The sequence below is a fragment of the Oryx dammah genome, unplaced genomic scaffold (assembly GCF_014754425.2).
Source record: "Oryx dammah isolate SB20612 unplaced genomic scaffold, SCBI_Odam_1.1 HiC_scaffold_2, whole genome shotgun sequence".
NCBI lineage: Eukaryota > Metazoa > Chordata > Mammalia > Artiodactyla > Bovidae > Oryx > Oryx dammah.
In genome coordinates this window covers 170,599,913-170,617,185 of record NW_024070186.1, presented here as the reverse complement: position 1 = coordinate 170,617,185, position 17,273 = coordinate 170,599,913, and the positions used below count along the sequence as shown (strand labels likewise).

At 40.6% G+C, this 17,273-nt stretch overlaps 1 protein-coding gene across 5 annotated transcripts in view; it reads left to right on the top strand.

Annotated features, from left to right (window-relative positions):
* PARN (poly(A)-specific ribonuclease) overlaps positions 1-17,273 on the top strand; it is a 197,243-nt gene that overhangs the window by 37,356 nt on the left and 142,614 nt on the right. For all 5 annotated transcript variants that reach the window (XM_040256623.1, XM_040256648.1, XM_040256640.1 and 2 more), the window contains exons 13-18: positions 1,678-1,755; positions 6,263-6,306; positions 7,463-7,505; positions 8,217-8,292; positions 10,479-10,589; positions 10,898-10,967. In XM_040256623.1, coding sequence (XP_040112557.1) covers positions 1,678-1,755; positions 6,263-6,306; positions 7,463-7,505; positions 8,217-8,292; positions 10,479-10,589; positions 10,898-10,967 — 422 coding nt within the window. The remainder of the gene's footprint in view (positions 1-1,677; positions 1,756-6,262; positions 6,307-7,462; positions 7,506-8,216; positions 8,293-10,478; positions 10,590-10,897; positions 10,968-17,273) is intronic.

Genomic DNA, 17,273 nt, shown 5'->3' with positions numbered 1-17,273 from the left:
TTTCTGTGTCTGACTTAAATGCACAGAGCTAAGAATGGTACATGTGTGTAACTATGCATGTATATACATGTTGATATTTCCCTGTCTGACTTATTTGCATATTTTGAAAAATGAATTTATGCTGATATATGACAGACTGTGGTGTTGGCGAAGACTCTTGAGAGTCCCTTGGACTGCAAGGAGATCCAACCAGTCCATTCTAAAGGAGATCAGTCCTGAGTGTTCTTTGGAAGGAATGATGCTAAAGCTGAAATTCCAGTACTTTGTCCACCTCATGCGAAGAGTTGACTCATTGGAAAAGACTGTGATGCTGGGAGGGATTCGGGGCAGGAGGAGAAGGGGACGACCGAGGATGAGATGGCTGGATGGCATCACGGACTCGATGGACATGAGTTTGTGTGAACTCCGGGAGATGATGATGGACAGGGAGGCCTGGTGTGCTGCAGTTCATGGGGTTGCAAAGAGTCGGACACGACTGAGCGACTGAACTGAACTGAACTGAACTGAACTTATGACAGATTCTAGTCCAATTCCACAGGGCTTACTTTTAACCTACTCTCTTGTCTTATTTGTAACTTTCTTCCCTCCAACACTGGGAATTGCAGTTCTTGTTATCTGCTGTGTTGATGTTAGTTTTGTTCTTCCCAACCTCTTTCAGTATGGTTGAGGGCTTCATTTATAATACAGTTAGGTTTATCTTTTAGGGTTTCCATTTTGGGTTCCTTCCTTCTCTGTGGTTTCAATCAATACTTGGTATCTTAGCATTGCATAGATATTCAGAATGGCCCACACACTGAGCTGAGAGGATAGCTCGTCTGTTGGATTTGGGAGATTTTGTATAGAATTATTTATTTCAGAGAATTATGTTTAGCTTTGTGAGTCAAGGAGTATTGTTCTGAAGGTCCACTGGGATGTAGCAAAAAGCTTTGGATGCTTTATGTTAAAAATACTGTCACCTGGCTAGCTAAATCTAAGTTGATGTTCCATTTTTTGCAGTTTAATTTTTATCAAAATGGACTAATTTATTACACATATATTGTACCTCATTGGTTGAAGAGCAGTGAATTTCATTGGAAACAATATTTCAGAACAAGCCCTGTGGAATTTGACATACATGATGGAGGAAATGAAAACTCATTCTACTTAAGTTCGTTATTTTCATCTTCTAGTATTGTTATGAGTGTGTCTTTTGAAAATAAATGAGTTGTTTTGAAGAAAACATTTCTGAAATAGATATTCAGAGTTTGTTCACAAATTATTTGACAGTTCAAGGTATCTAGCGTTTTCAGTTACTTTTTTGAGCTCTTTAATAAAAATTTTACTACTTCTGATTCTTGTGTTAATAAAAATTTTACTACTTCTGATTCTTTTGGGTAGAAGATGAATAAAAATCAGAGAAAAAAGATCAATGAAATCAAAGTCTTTTGGAGCTTTTACTTTGCATTCTGGATTTTACACCAGAAGAGGAATGAAGCCAGCCCAAATTTCTTTATTTGCATATCTTTATACATTTTTTCCCCCCTTAGTGTCAAAAAGTAAGTTTAGTACAAAATCCTCATGGAAGCAAGCCATACATTTCAAGATACTTAGCATTTTCTGTTAGTGTTTTGAGCTCTTCAGTAAAAAGCCCTGATCCAGCTTTGCACCAAGGAGTCTCCTAACCGTGGCTTTTTTCAGGGGAAGCTTGTCATTGGACACAATATGCTCTTGGACGTCATGCACACGGTTCATCAGTTCTACTGCCCTCTGCCTGCGGTGAGTGTCTTGTCAGCCTGTGTTAAGAATTCTCATCTTCAATCCTGAGAACGTGTTCTCTGTGGGGTGCCGTTCCCTGTCCACAGCTGTCCCAGAGGGACAGTCTCCTGCACTTGGTTGAATGTTTTTGAAGGGATTTTAAAGGATCTTTGGATGGCTGCCATTGCTGCAGTGAGGTTAAACATTTGTTTTGTCTTGATGCTGGAGGTTTATTTGCTCAGTTAGTACTGAGCAGGGGTTGCTGAGCCGCAGATGTGGTCTTCAGTTTTGATACTGCTAACATGAGCCATAGCAGGGCATTGAAGCGGTGGTGGCTGGGGTGGGGGTGTGGCGGGGGGCTGGGTAGTGGGGCTAGAGGTCTGTAGACTGGATCAGGTTGTGTAAAAGTCTTGGTTCCCTCTTGCGAGGCTGCTTCCCTGAGATTCTTTGTGGACCTTGGTGTTTTGGGACTCTTGGAGCCATGCTGTCTCAGTGCACCAAAGCACGGGCTCCAGGTAAAGGGCTGCTCTCTGTCGCCTCCTCTTGGCTCCCTGACTGCCTGGGGCCTCACCTTGCTGCCGCTCATCGCTTCAGTGCCTCCCTGTCATTTTCTCTCCATGTTTTCTGTCCTGTAGTGATCTCACCCACCTTCTAGGACTTCAGCTGAAGACATCGACATCTTCCTCTCCAGCTGGGATCTCTCCTCAGATCCCGGTCACAGTTTATGCTGACCCCGCACATGTCTACCTGGGTAGCTTTCAGATTGAGTGGGGTTTAAAATTCCTGTGTCGCAAATTGGGTGTGCAACTTAATGTAACCTTTCTCTCCTTCTGTCTCCAAACCCATTCTTTTTCCTGATTGCTTTACTGTAAATGATGCCCAGTCACCAACAAGGTTTTTAACATCTGTTTTGGCTCTTCCTCTGTCCCCCAGATCTGGCCAGTTCTAAAATCCTGGTAGTTTTGTCTCCAGGCTCTCTCTCACATCTGGATTCTTTCCATTTCAAGTAGCAAGTAGCTTTATTCCTCATCTGAAGTTAGCAAACTCCAGGCAGGATTTCCTGCCTCATTTTAACCTTCAGCCCATCCTTTAAACAGAGGTTGGCAAACTTTTTCTATAAAGGGTCAGATAGTAAAATATTTGGGGCTTTCCAGGCTGAACAGTCTTTGTCAGGACTCTCAACACTGTCACTGCCACCTGAAAACTGCTGTAGAGTGCAGCGCGTCGACAAATGGGTGTGACTTTGCCCCAGAAAAATTTTATTTAAAAATAGGTGATAGGACAGATTTGGCCCGTGGCTGTGGTTTTCCAGCCTCTGTTTTAAACTATTATATACCACCAGATTTTTTTAAATTGGAAGATAATTGCTTTTCAGTATTGTGTTGGTTTCTACCATACAACAACTCGAATCAGCTATAATTATATATATATATATCCCCTCCCTCTTGAGCCTGTCTTCCCTACCCTGAACCCCATCCCTCTAGGTCATCACAGTGTGCCAGGCTGGGCTCCCTGTGTTACAGAGCAGCTTCCCGCTAGCTAGCTATTTTACACGTGGTAGTGTATACATGTCAGTGCTGCTCAATTTGTCCTACCCTCCCCTTCCCCCTCCCTGTCCGCAAGTCCATTTTCTACGGCTTTGTCTGCATATACCACCAGATTTACCTTTTATGGCTTCTGGATTGGATAATACCTACTTTAGAGTCCAGTGCCATTTATACGTCTGCAAAGCCTCAGTTACTTCACGTTTCTCACAATGCATCGTTCCTTCAGCATCTTGATTACTTTTCTTTGGAAAATTCCAACACTGAATACAGCAGGTCTGTTGGGAAGCCTGTTCCTATTTCTGCAGCCTTAAGATTGTCCTTGCTTTTCATAAAAACTGCATCACCCTCAGGGACTCAAAGGCATCATAGTTGTGAGTCTCAAAACAAACGTGATGGGTGTGAATTTGCATTGTGTAAAGCTAAAGAGCTAATGTTAATTTCAGATCAGTCACTCCTTATTGACTGAATAGTAGTAGCCTCTCTCACGACCTTTTGACCTTCAGAGCAGTGAAGTTATCTGTAAGGAAAAGTGTATTTAATGCTGTGTTTATAGGTGTTTTAAACACCAAACAGAGCTTGGCTTGTAAGAGGCATTAAATACTGATTTAACAAATGAGTGTCTTCCGACTGTGTCAGCTTTGTAATCTCCTGATGTATGGCTCTGTCCACATCACTGACCCTGAGTTAAATTCTGAGTTAATCCTGTGTTCTTTGTTTTTCTGTACAGTTGATTCTTTTTAGCCTGGCATTATCAAGCCTTCTGTGATCTGGCCCAACCTTCTTGTGTAGTCTGGACCCGTTTTTGTTCTTCTTCCCAGCCAGACTGGCTCATTTTTTCTCCCCCTAGAAAACGTTGTATGCTTTTGCATGTCTGTGGTTTTTAGTATGGAGAAGGCAATGGCACCCCACTCCAGTACTCTTGCCTGGCAAATCCCATGGACAGAGGAACCTGGTAGGCTGCAGTCCATGGGGTCTCTAGGAGTTGGACACGACTGAGCAACTTCATTTTCACTTTTCACTTTCATGCATTGGAGAAGGAAATGGCAGCCCACTCCAGTGTTCTTGCCTGGAGAATCCCAGGGATGGGGGAGCCTGGTGGGCTGCCGTCTATGGAGTCGCACAGAGTTGGACACGACTAAAGAGACTTAGCAGCAGCAGCAGTTTTTGGTATATGAAATCCTTCAACTTGAATTTCCTCTGGCTTTTCTGACTGTTTGTTATTTACAGCTTTAACCATCTTACCCAGGTCCAGTGTATGCCTCTTTGGGTGTACACCTTTCCCTTGCCTGCTGCCTTGCCCAAGAGTGATCTTTCCTTTCTCTGAACTGCCAGAGAACCATGTACCTCTCCTGTTGCATAAATTTTGCCTTTACATCTTACTCCGCTTTTCTCTCTAAGTGATTCCTTCCGTGGACAAGGAGTGTGACCTTTTTATTGTCTGTGTCTAAATGCCTAGCATAGTGGTTTGTATGTAAGGACTTAATAAATGTTATTTTGCATGTAGCTAGTTTTCAATCTAATTCTACTGGAAAGAGCATATGATTTATTGCAAAGTAGAAGGTAGGTTAGGGGTAAGTGGTTTTATTCCTTGCTTTATTACTAAGGCCTGAGTATGTAACTTCTTTGTGTTCTGTCATTGTCAGAAGGAGAAAACGGTTTTCTTCCATCCACCTTTGGAAGAAGTGATGACAGGAAAGGAAAAAGCCTAATTAAAATGATAGAAATACACTGTTACCAAATGTTGTATTTAAAAGTGCACTAAAGGATCTATGTTTTGGGGCAGGTTTTTAGGGGAAGAGTCTCTTCTTAAAAGTCTTGCTATTAATTCTTGCTACCTTTTAGAAGGCATTGGTCCGGCATTGGTCTAGAACCTTGCTATATGCTGGCCCTGGAACTGGCCATAATTCTAATTTTTTCTTGCTTGTGAGGCTTTCTAATGGTACTGAGAGATTACAGTCTTTATTGTCTTTTTGTTTGACTTAGCACTGAAACCAATTATTCATGTATTGTTCATTAATTTAACGATAGCCATTGAAAAAGCTGGTAAATACTTCAAGCTAGCTAAATACAGACTGTATTTACAGGCTCAAAAAGCTAATGGGAAATGGCAGTTTCCTGTGAAGCATGAATAACGCTGAAGAGAACTGTAGTCACAGTGGGTCAGGAGTATGAGCAGGCAGTGTGGTATGGCAATTATGTATATAAATAAGTTAATTCAAAATGAGAGCAATCTCATTCCAGCTCTAGACTTCCTGATCAAATAAACTTGGGAAATGAATTGCCTAATTTAGGCATTTGCTATTGGTGCCACTTAAGCAATTTTCTGAGTAGTTAAAGCAAGAATCATGTGTATTGGAAAGTCTCTGTTTTATTGGCCATTTTAACCAATATTTCAATGGTGTTTCCATTAAAAGTATGATCCAATTTACAGTATGTCCATTTCCTGCATGAACCACTTTATTTTATTTTAAAAAAAATTTTATTGAAGTATAGTTGATTTGTAGTGTTGTGTTAATTTCTGCTGTACAGCAAAGTGACTCAGTTATACATAAATATTCCTTTTCATATTCTTTTCTTTTATGCTTTATCACAAGATACTGTCAACCAAAAAAAAAAAAGATACTGTCAACCATTTTATTTAAATAATTCTACATCTCACTTTACAGTGAGTTGTGTAATAGAAGTATTAGTGATAGTTTTCTACATATAATAAAAACCTTTTCCCCAAACTCTTTTGTTTCAGCCACAAAATGCTCATATATCTATTTTGCTAATGTAGAATTTTAGTACCAGGTCATATGATTCCCAATCAGTGAGGAATTGCCAAAATTTTTAGATATTAGTGAGAAATGGAAGTTTAGCTTCAAGGGCCTGTGTTGGTATCATGGTTTGAGAAGAGAACCATGGGACTTGAAATATTTTGTTTTAAATATTGCAGATATACCAGTAAAATCATAACAGGTCACGTTCTTATTTTTTAGGACTTAAATGAATTTAAGGAGATGACAACATGTGTTTTCCCCAGGTAAGCTTTCTTTGAGGATTTGCCTTTGGTTTAAAACTGCCATCAGGGCATCCATAATTACACATAGGTATACAGTAATTTATTAAAACCATGAGATCATGGTGACAGTTCAGTTTGCATAAGTTGGAAAATGGCTTAATAGCTCCACCTTGCTGATGTTTGCTTTTACAAATGATGATTATGTTTGTTGTTAAAATTTAACAAAAGTCCGAATTTGATCCAAGGGTGAAAACAGACAGCAGCTGCTTTTTCTCTCACCCTGCCTCCCACTGTCTGCAGGACCTGGGAGGTCTGCTTGAGTTGGTGCTTGTCTGTCTTGTCTGTCCGGTGACCCTTGTCACAGTGAAGCATCCAGTTGAGGGCATTCCGTTGAATATTGAAGATGGTTGAATATATAGTTGGATAGAGTTGGATATGTTGAGAGTATTCTGTCGTCGGTCAAAAACTGTCTAGCTAGAGAACTCCTTTTTCACAACGTTGTCAGTGCCTTAGCCTGTTGGTATTGTCCATGGTTAGTGTGGTGTGTTCTGGTAGATCCTACATCAGCCGCATGGAGCCCTCAGAACAAGAGTCTACCTCTGAGGACCTGTCTGCAGAGGACTTGGAGCAGTTGCTCTTTCAGCCAGACTATTTCTGTCCAATTATCTGTAGTACTCATATTTATATGAGAGGAAATAGTATTTTTATATGATTGTGTATATGTGTGTGTGTGTGTATGTATCTCTTTTTTCTGTTATTGCAATCTCTGAAGCAGAGTAGTAAGAAATAACAGTTGTATGAGACTGCAAATGCAGTTTTTGACCCTCCAAGATATTATATTGTACAGATCTGGGTAGTGGTAGGAGATGATAAGAGCTTGGGAGCATCACGCCTGCAGCAGTGTTTGAACCACGTGCAAACACATAAGGATGTTTGACTTACCCCTGATGTCAGTGTAAGCCCATGCCTTCTAGAACTTGTGCTCTGGGTGTGGGCTTCCTCACAGCCTCCTGATGAAGTGCCTGGATGAGGGGACCGTGTCCTTCATCTGATGTAGTGGAGATGCAGATGACTGATGTGCCTAACGCGTCCCCATCCACTGTTATTCATTGGAGTAAAGTACATTTTGAACGTTGCTATCCATTTTGTTTACCTTTTTAAAAAATTCTGTTTTTAGGCTCTTGGATACAAAATTGATGGCCAGCACACAACCTTTTAAGGTATTTTAAAAATCAGAACTATTGTTGATAAATTATAGTTTGAAATTTTGCTGATTGCTGCTAACAGCTTTAGAATTCTGGTCAATTAATGTCGCTTTCCAATACAATTTCCCCCCTACCTGCCTCTTGTTCTCTGAAAAAACAAAAAAGATAAAAAAGAAATTGAGGAAGGACTAGAAATAGATATGTCAGAATGTGAATAGCAGTTGTCTTTGGGCAGTAGAATTGTGGGAGTTTTTTCCTTTAGAATGTAAATTTTTAATGTTAAAACATATAATTTTTGAATAGATTATGAATAATGTTAAAACATGAATTTTTGAATAGATTACAGATGCATACACTCATTCCTTTTCCTTATTTTACATATTTTGGATATATAGTCTACAAGATAATTCAGGTAAAAATATAATCATTTGCTTCTTTCTGAAGTGACTTTATATGGCTGAGTGAAATGAATGCCAGAGCAGTATAGCTTTCTGGCCAAAGGTCTGTAGATACTTAACACATCTGTAAAAACTTTTCATATGGCTATACTTCCCATATGGTGGAAATTAAACTTGTGGTTTCTCTCTCATATTGAAAAGAACGACAAAAAGAACACAAGGGGGCAGTACTAGATACTTTTTTTTTTTTGTCCTGATTCTTCGTGAATCTCTAATAGATGTTGCTCTGAGATGATGACAGCTCCTCCCTGTGTTTCCTGGTTTGTAGGATATCATTAACAACACATCCCTTGCAGAACTGGAAAAGCGGTTAAAAGAGACACCTTTCAACCCTCCTAAAGTTGGTAAGAATATAAACGATCCCAGAAAGCTCCACATTCTCAATGATAATTATGGATGTCTATTATAGAATAAAGGTAAAACTATTCTAGAAACTACATATGTTGTACATTTATAAATTTTGGCTGAATTAACTTGGTCATACCCTTGGTTGAATTGCTGTTTTCTGAATAAAGATGGTCTTCTAATCCTTCCTCGATTTTGCATGGGTAGGATTGGGTAGCCTGTTCGTTGAGAAGTTTAGCAATGGAATCTTCAGGGCTTTTTGTTTCTTAATGCTTGGAATTGCCCCCAAACTTTATGTGTCTTCCTTTTGGTTTAAGCAAAGACAAAAAGCTGGTGATTAATTGTCAGAGGTAGAGTGAAAATATACTTTTTGTCTCAGGAAAGCCCAAGAACTGGGTTTACAGATGAGGAAGGAGGGGGCTCCACCTCTGTCTCCTTCAGAGGTAGCTTAGGCACTGGACAGCAGTGGTGAGGAAAACCAGAGAAGGGAGGGACGTTTCTCAGGGGTGGAAATGTTTGCCGTATCTGGCCATGGTCCCACCCATGTGTTTGGTGAACCTTCTAGGTGTTAGTTACTTCCTTGGTTCCTCTTGGCCTCAGTCATGCTGCTGGTATCATAATTAACATCCCATTAGATGTAGCCTGCAAGCTTCCTGAGAAATTGATAACAGGACTGATGGCTCAGAAATTGACAATGGAAGGTACTAAAGCAGCCAAGATGACAGTTATTTGCTTTCGTTTCTGGAATAGTCCAAAAAAGGAATTAAGAAAAGGATGGGGGTAGAAAACCTAGACCTTTCCTCTAACAATATAATGGACAATATAATGGAAATAATTGATTTTGGAAATAAGTGTTTCAGCTGGTGGTAGAATAGAGGCCATGACTTAGTTGGCTATCATGTTAAAATACTTTTTTTTTTTAAGCTTAAAATCTAATATTCAGTACTTACTGAGGTTAAAGAATTCTTGCTTAAAGAGCATTGTATTGATATAAAAACAATTATAGCTTTTTCATTGTTAATTTCCACTCATGCTTTTGATTCTGTTGTAACCTTTTTGATACTCATTTACAAAATGGTTCTAGGAAAGAACTATTTATGAGTTACAGTTTTATCCAGTTATTTCCATATAATATTCCAGTAAGGAGAGTTTAGTCTAAAGCAGGTTCAGTAAACCTCATTCTCTCAGCATCTGTGAATATCAGCCTCTGTGACTAGAGAGGCATGTCATAAAACGGTCTCTCCCATGAAGATGTGCCATGTTGCAAGAGCAGCGTTACAGCAAATTCTGATATTTTGGGACTTGGTTGTGCTTTCCGTCTTTATATCTGTGAGTTTGGAGACATAGTGAAGGACACTGTTGACTTGAACTGCCAACCTTGATGGGAGTCTTTGGCTTTTGGGGGAGGGTGAGCTGGAGTATTGTCAGATAACAGTTACAGAGTGTTTACCACATACCAAACGTGGCATGAGAGCTTTGCTTATTTGAGCTCATTTGATCCTCACAAAAGCCTAACGAGGGAGCTCTGATTGTCATTGCCCTTCTACCATGGTGGAGGCCCAGAGAGGGCAACGTGCCCAAGATCACATAGCAGCCAAGTGATGGAGCAAAGATTCAAACTCAAGACAGTGGACGCCGGGGGCCATGCTCTTAGCTATTGCTCTGAGGTCCCCAACCTCTGGGATCTAATGCCTAATGACCTGGGGTAGAGCTGATTTAATAATAATAGAAATAAAGTGCACAATAAATGTAATATGCCTGAATCATCCCCAAACCACCTCTGCCCTCATGGAAAATTTGTCTTTCACGAAACTGGTCCCCAGTGCCAAAAAGATTGGGGACCGCTGCTCTGAAATACCCCTTGCGTCCCAATCAGAGGAGCAGTCATGGTCACAGGAGTGAGTTATGCATGGTTGTAAATAGCATCCAGTAGCATGCAGTTGGGAGGCGTGTGGCTGAGTCTTTGATAACCAAGACACTTCTCTAGTCTAGACCAAAGCCCTCATTTTCAGTGACTCTGTTATCTCAAGATCTTGTATGGAGAGAATTAAGGAGATAGCTTTCTTTTTGCTTCTTTAGGGTGTTTCTGCCACACAGACATCTGGATTTGGCAGGGCAGCATGCTTACCAGTCTTCATGATTTGTGACACCCTTGGGAACACTGTTATTTCTTTTTTCTCTTTAGAAAGTGCAGAAGGCTTTCCAAGTTATGACACGGCTTCTGAACAGCTCCACGAGGCAGGCTATGATGCTTATATCACAGGACTGTGTTTCATCTCCATGGCCAACTACCTAGGTACACACTGTACCTGTCTCTGTCAACACACCATGGTCCAGAGGGGATCTTCCCTGTCTACCCTTTCCCTGGGATCCACTCACCCAGTAGGAAGTGGGAGGGTTTTGAGGGAGGAGGGGGAGGGGGTTGGGAGGGGAGATGGGGAGTGCACAGGAAGAACTATCAAACGCTTACCTGGGGTTGTGGTACTTGGTCCACATGAGCACTTATTGTACCCTTGCAGAACCATACTGTTGATTTCAGGATATTTTTTTCAGGCTTTGTTTTTCCTTGACTGTATGTGATATTCTGCTTCTTTTCTTTATTAGGTTCTTTTCTTAGTCCTCCAAAGAGTCATGTGTCTGCCAGATCAAAACTCATCGAACCTTTTTTTAACAAGTAAGTAATCAGAGTCCCAGTGCCCCAGCATCCTCTGCTGGTGGAAGAGCCCAGTATCTGGGATGTCAGTGAGGGGTGACTGGGAGCTCTCGGGCATTTTTAGATAAGACATTTCTCATCGCTGGTGACTCAGATGTTTTTTGAAAAATAGAAATTGACCTTTTCGAAAAGAATGTATTCAATATTTGCTAGGAAAAAAAAAACATTATGAAAGGTAGCACATCTCTTCCAAGACAAAGGACTGGTGGCTTCAGAATTTAAATGACCCACGAGGGAGTCTCTGGGTATGTGTCTGTGTACACAGTCAGACCTAACTTAACCCCAACATGCTTTACGAGTGAGATTATTCTTCATGCTTGCATTATTATCTAATTAAATAATGTCCTTTCTAAGAAGACGTCGGTTACACAAATGACTTCTCAGATAACCTGTGGAGCAGGTTGATGGTCATCGCATTGCGAGCCCTCATCAGAATGGATTCGGTGAAGTTGCTCGTTCACCATCAGAGGAAGTCAGTGTGATTGTAGGGAAACGTCTGCTCTCAGAGCATTTCCAAAGAATCTCTAGATTGTTACTTCAAAGTGAGGCTGGTGCTTTCTTGGCTCAGTTGAGACTAAAGTTGTGAATGTGATCATCCAGCCAGCCACAGCATGGCTTTGTGCCAGGGCCCCAAGCCTTCGTCTCTACCCCACCTCTCTTCGCAGGGCTGGTTCTGGGAGGTTTAGGTGAGCCAGACAGAAGTGGGCAGCCCACATCACTCACCACTTTTGAGAGAGGCATTTCAGGGTCGGCTTGGTGACATCATTTCCTTATATGTGGCATTTTGCATTTCTATCAGTGCTTTCCTGAGTAAGAGTGCTGTCTCCTCCAGAGTCTGTATAAATTCTGGTATCACAGTGCTTGTTCATAGGTACCATGCTGCAGTCAGAAGTTAATTCCAAACATCTGGATTCCTATAGGCTTGGAATCTGTGTAGTCTGAGTTAGTGAATTCTGTCATCCTGTGGCTTCTTCCTTTTTAAATCTTTGTTCTTTTCTGTGGAAGTTCAGAGGTAAATGTGTTTGACTTTTCAAAAACCTCTTTCACATCCAAAAAAAAAAAAAATCTTTGAAAGAGGACTGGGTAACAATGTAGTGTATATTGAAAATTAAGTTGAATTTTTCTGCATGGAAAATTAATTCTGCCACCAGTTGAGTTCTTGCTATCTATCTAGTTCAAAATGGGATTTTCTAACCCCTTAACTCTAAATTGGGGGCAGTGTTTATCTTTGTAAATCTTAGCACCGCTTATGGCATCAACCATATGAGTGACACTAAATACATATGGATTGTAGCCTTTCTGGCATTTTTATGCATGTGATGTTAAGTTTGTCGTTCAGCAGTATTTTGCAACTGGGGAGATGTTTACTCCCGTTTAAATATTTAAAACAACAATCTTGCTTCTGCACTAAAATCAGCTCCTAATAAAGTCAGGTGATGGTTGCAAATGTGGGTAGATAGAGGCTGTCTCTTGTTTATCAGTCATCTGTGTGGCCAAAATGAACAGCAGTCAAAGTAGGCTTTGGTTTATAAGTTTAAGTGAAGTGAAAGTTGCTCAGTCATGTCCAGCTGTTTGCGACCCCATGGACTATACAGTCCATGGAATTCTCCAGATCAGAGTACTGGAGTGGGTAGGTGTTCCCTTCTCCAGGGGATCTTCCCAACCCAAGGATCGAACCCAGGTCTCCTGCATTGCAGGAGGATTCTTTACCAGCTGAGCCACAAGGGAAGCCCTTTAAAAGTTTAAATAAGACTTCTAGATCAATTTAGTATTGCTAATTATATGCAAAGATATTACTAGAAGAACTGGGCAGTAAACACATAACTTCACTTTTAAATGGGGCTGGTGTCCATTCAGATTATTTTTTTGCTAAAACCTAGATGCATACCAAAAATAGTTGAGGTTTAGGAATCCTGCTGTGATATTGCACTGAAAATTCTTGCCCAATTTGATTTTTTTCCTCTATTTTTCCCTATCTGTGAAGGAAGAATTGTTTCTTTATCTTTGAAGGGAAGAAAGATTCTAGCAGAATTTAAACTGCAAAATAAAGACTATTTTTATTCTATATTGGACTAGCTTGGTTAAGTACAGCCACCCATTCTGAACCTGTTAAGAAAATGGGAAAAGCAGTTGCTTTTGATGTTGTGAGTAGATGCGTGTTCAGTTGCTCAGACGTGTCCAACTCTTTGTGACCCCTTCGACTGTAGCCCACCAGGCTTCTCTGTCTATAGGATTTCCCAGGTGAGAATACTAGCGTGGGGTTCCCTTTTCTCCTCCAGTGGATCTTCCCGACCCAGGGATCAAACATGCATCTCCTGCATCGGCGTGTGCATTCATTACCACCGCACCACCTGGGAAGCCAGTATTGACCCATTCTTACTTAAATGCAGGTTTCATTTATGATATTAAACCTTGATTTTTTGCTTTTCTTCAAGATTGCTCTTGTAAAAAGACGTCCAACAATTGCTATCCGTATTATCTCAAGCGGTTGATTTTAGAAGAATCTAAATTTTTCTGAGGGTTTATTTGTTTTTGTTGTTGTTCAGTCACTAAGTTGTGTTGGACTGTTTGCAACCCCATGGAGCACAGCATGTCTGGCTTTCCTGTCCTTTGTTATCTCCCAGAGTTTGCTCAAAGTTGTGTCCGCTGAATCGGTGATGCCATCCAACCATTTCATCCTCTGTCACCCTCTTTTCCTCCTGCCCTCAATCTTTCCCAGCATTAATGTTTTCCAGTGAGTCAGCTTTTTGCATCAAGTGGCCAAAGTGTTGGAGCTTCAGCTTTAGCTTCAGTCCTTCCAATGAGTATTCAGGGTTGATTTCCTTTAGGGTTGACTGGTTTGATCTCCTTGCTGTCCAAGGGACTCTCAAGAGTCTTATTCAGCACCACAGTTTGAAAGCATCAATTCTTTGGCACACAGCCTTCTTTTTGGCACCTGGCTTTTCTCAATGTAAGCTTAACCAAACACACATAGCCTTAATATGAATTTGGGTGGACATGAGACGACTTACATGTGCAAATAATATTTTGCTTTGCTCTCACAAGATTGTTTAAAAAGTAAACCTTGAGTGAAGATAAACCCAGCCTATTTCTGCATTATTTTAAACTAGCATCTGATTGCGTTAGGTGTTTCTTTAGGGGAAGCTTTACCAAGTCCGCTATTGAGAAGATCCCAAGACAGTTGGTGCTTGAGCAGATTGCAGAAATGGAGCGTAGTACAGGGCACTTTCTAAGCCCAGTTTGTCCAGGGAAATGTCCCAGTAGACTTTGCAAGGTACCGTTTGTCTCTTTCCTTTCCTGGGCACCTCATTTCTCCCTTCCTTTTTGGACTCAGAATGAAAGTCCTAACATTGCTGAATGATGGAAATGGGGATGAGACCACTGCTAATGACAGGCTGTGTGCAGCGTGCTCTTCCTCTATGTTGTGGGCTCTCTGCTCAGGAATTGGTTTACCTTCTTTTATGACCTTGGTCAGTTTTCATCAATGCATAGAAAACCAGACTTAGAGAAGATCCTTTGGTCAGATCCTTTTAGGCCCGGAAGGAGCTAAAAATACTCTCTGCTTATACTTTTTATTGCACGACAGAAAGCACATAATCAGACTTTAGTGTTATGTTTTATTAACAGCCATCTGTTTCTGCAAGACCCCTTGAGCTCTCTTGTATTAATAGATAATGTTTTATGAAGGGTTTTGGGGAAAGGTTATTTTCGATTTTCCTCAGTTCTTAGAAGGAGGAAGGAAATGAGCACGTATCTTATTTTGGCCAATCTCTAAGTAGTGGGATTAAAAAGGAAGAAGTGCCTGCACTTTACTATATAGGACAGCTGCGTCATGCTTGGCACAAGTGTTCTGAATTTTTTTTTATTTAATGATTTTTTTTAAAGTGTCTATTGAATTTGTTACAGTATTGCTTCTGTTGTCTATGTTCTGGCTTCTTGGTGATGAGGCACGTGGGATCTTAGCCCCTGGACCAGGGATTGAACCCACACTGCCTACATCAAAAGGCAGATTCTTAACCACTGGACCACCAAGGAAGTCCCGCAGCATTCTGAATTTCAACAGGAGTCTTCCTAGGATGACAGGGCCATGTGTTCCATCTAAGTTGAAGATAAGACAATTCATTTCCTCCTCTGTAAAAACAGGACTGGAACTATCCCCCTCCCATGTAAGTTATAAAAGTCACATGAGATGCAAAAGGACTTTGATAGTTCCTCAGACTTAGTAGGTGGCCAGGGTCTATTATTTTCCTTTCCTGAAGTACAAGAGAATTTGACATGCTGTGAAATTCAAAACAGTAGATATCGTAGCAGCATGAGTTTTTATGTTTTTAGTTTCATGATAGAGAAGAAAATGGATTGAAGTGCTGATTTAAAACTGGAGCAGATGTGAAGCATCCACTTTTCCTGTACTCACCTTTTAGTGTTTGCTTAAGAAAAATCAGAGGACAATGAAGTATGTCAGATTGGTACATAATAGAAGCAAAATTGCTTTGATTTGAAGCATTTTAGAAAGTTTTGTTATGCAGATGAATCCAGCAATTTATGGAAGGTGGTATAGGTACACAAAGCTATGATAAGTGGCGAGTAGGAGGAATGATTACAGCGCCTGAGATAAAGCACACTGATGTCTTCTCCTTTTTCCTCCATGGAGAGCAATCATGTGCGGGCAGTAAGTTCTTTCTGCTAATATGCCTGTGCTTCACCTTTGACATCAGAGAGATTTTTTGTTTTTTTGTGAAAAAACAAAATGCTTCAGATCCGTGCGGAACCTTTTGCTAGTGCTGGACATGAACCACCGTGTCTCAGTTACCAGCAGCCACGCTTCATGTTGAACCATGTCGTTCACTGGGTGACCCACGTGTCCGAAAGTGCAGACCCTGCTTGTCTTTTTTTTTTTTTGAATATAAATTTATTTATTTTAATAGGAGGTTAATTACTTTACAGTATTGTATTGGTTTTGCCATACATCAGCATGTATCCGCCACAGGTATACACATGTTCCCCATCCTGAACCTTCCTCCCTCCTCCCTCCCCGTACCATCCTTCTGGGTCATCTTGGTGCACCAGCCCCAAGCATCCAGTATCACACATTGAACCTGGACTGGCGACTCGTTTCATATATGATATTATACATGTTTCAATGCCATTCTCCCAAATCATCCCACCCTCTCCCTCTCCCACAGAGTCCAAAAGACTGTTCTATACATCTGTGTCTCTTTTGCTGTCTCACATACAGGGTTATCATTACCATCTTTCTATATACATACGTTAGTATATCATTACCATCTTTCATATATATACGTTAGTATACTGTATTGGTGTTTTCTTTCTGGCTTACTTCACTCTGTATAATAGGTTCCAGTTTCATCCACCTCATTAGAACTGATTCAAATGTATTCTTTTTAATGGCTGAGTACTCCATTGTGTATATGTACCACAGCTTTCTTATCCATTCATCTGCTGATGGACATCTAGGTTGCTTCCATGTCCTGGCTATTATAAACAGTGCTGCGATGAACATTGTCTCTTTCAATTCTGGTTTCCTCAGTGTGTATGCCCAGCAGTGGGATTGCTGGGTCATAAGGCAGTTCTATTCCCAGTTTTTTAAGGAATCTCCACACTGTTCTCCATAGTGGCTGTACTAGTTTGCATTCCCACCAACAGTGGAAGAGGGTTCCCTTTTCTTCACACCCTCTCCAGCATTTATTGCTTGTAGACTTTTGGATCACAGCCATTCTGACTGGCGTGAAATGGTACCTCATTGTGGTTTTGATTTGCATTTCTCTGATAATGAGTGATGTTGAGCATCTTTTCATGTGTTTATTAGCCATCTGTATGTCTTCTTTGGAGAAATGTCTATTTAGTTCTTTGGCCCATTTTTTGATTGGGTCATTTATTTTTCTGGAATTGAGCTTTGGGGGTTTCTTGTATATTTTTGAGATTAGTTGTTTGTTGGTTGCTTCATTTGCTATTATTTTCTCCCATTCTGAAGGCTGTCTTTTCACCTTGCTTATATTTTCCTTTGTTGTGCAGAAGCTTTTAATTTTAATTAGGTCCCATTTGTTTATTTTTGCTTTTATTTCCAGTATTCTGGGAGGTGGGTCATAGAGGATCCTGCTGTGATTTATGTCAGAGAGTGTTTTGCCTATGTTCTCTTCCAGGAGTTTTATAGTTTTTGCCTTACGTTTAAATCTTTAATCCATTTTGAGTTTATTTTTGTGTATGGTGTTAGAAAGTGTTCTAGTTTCATTCTTTTACAAGTGGTTG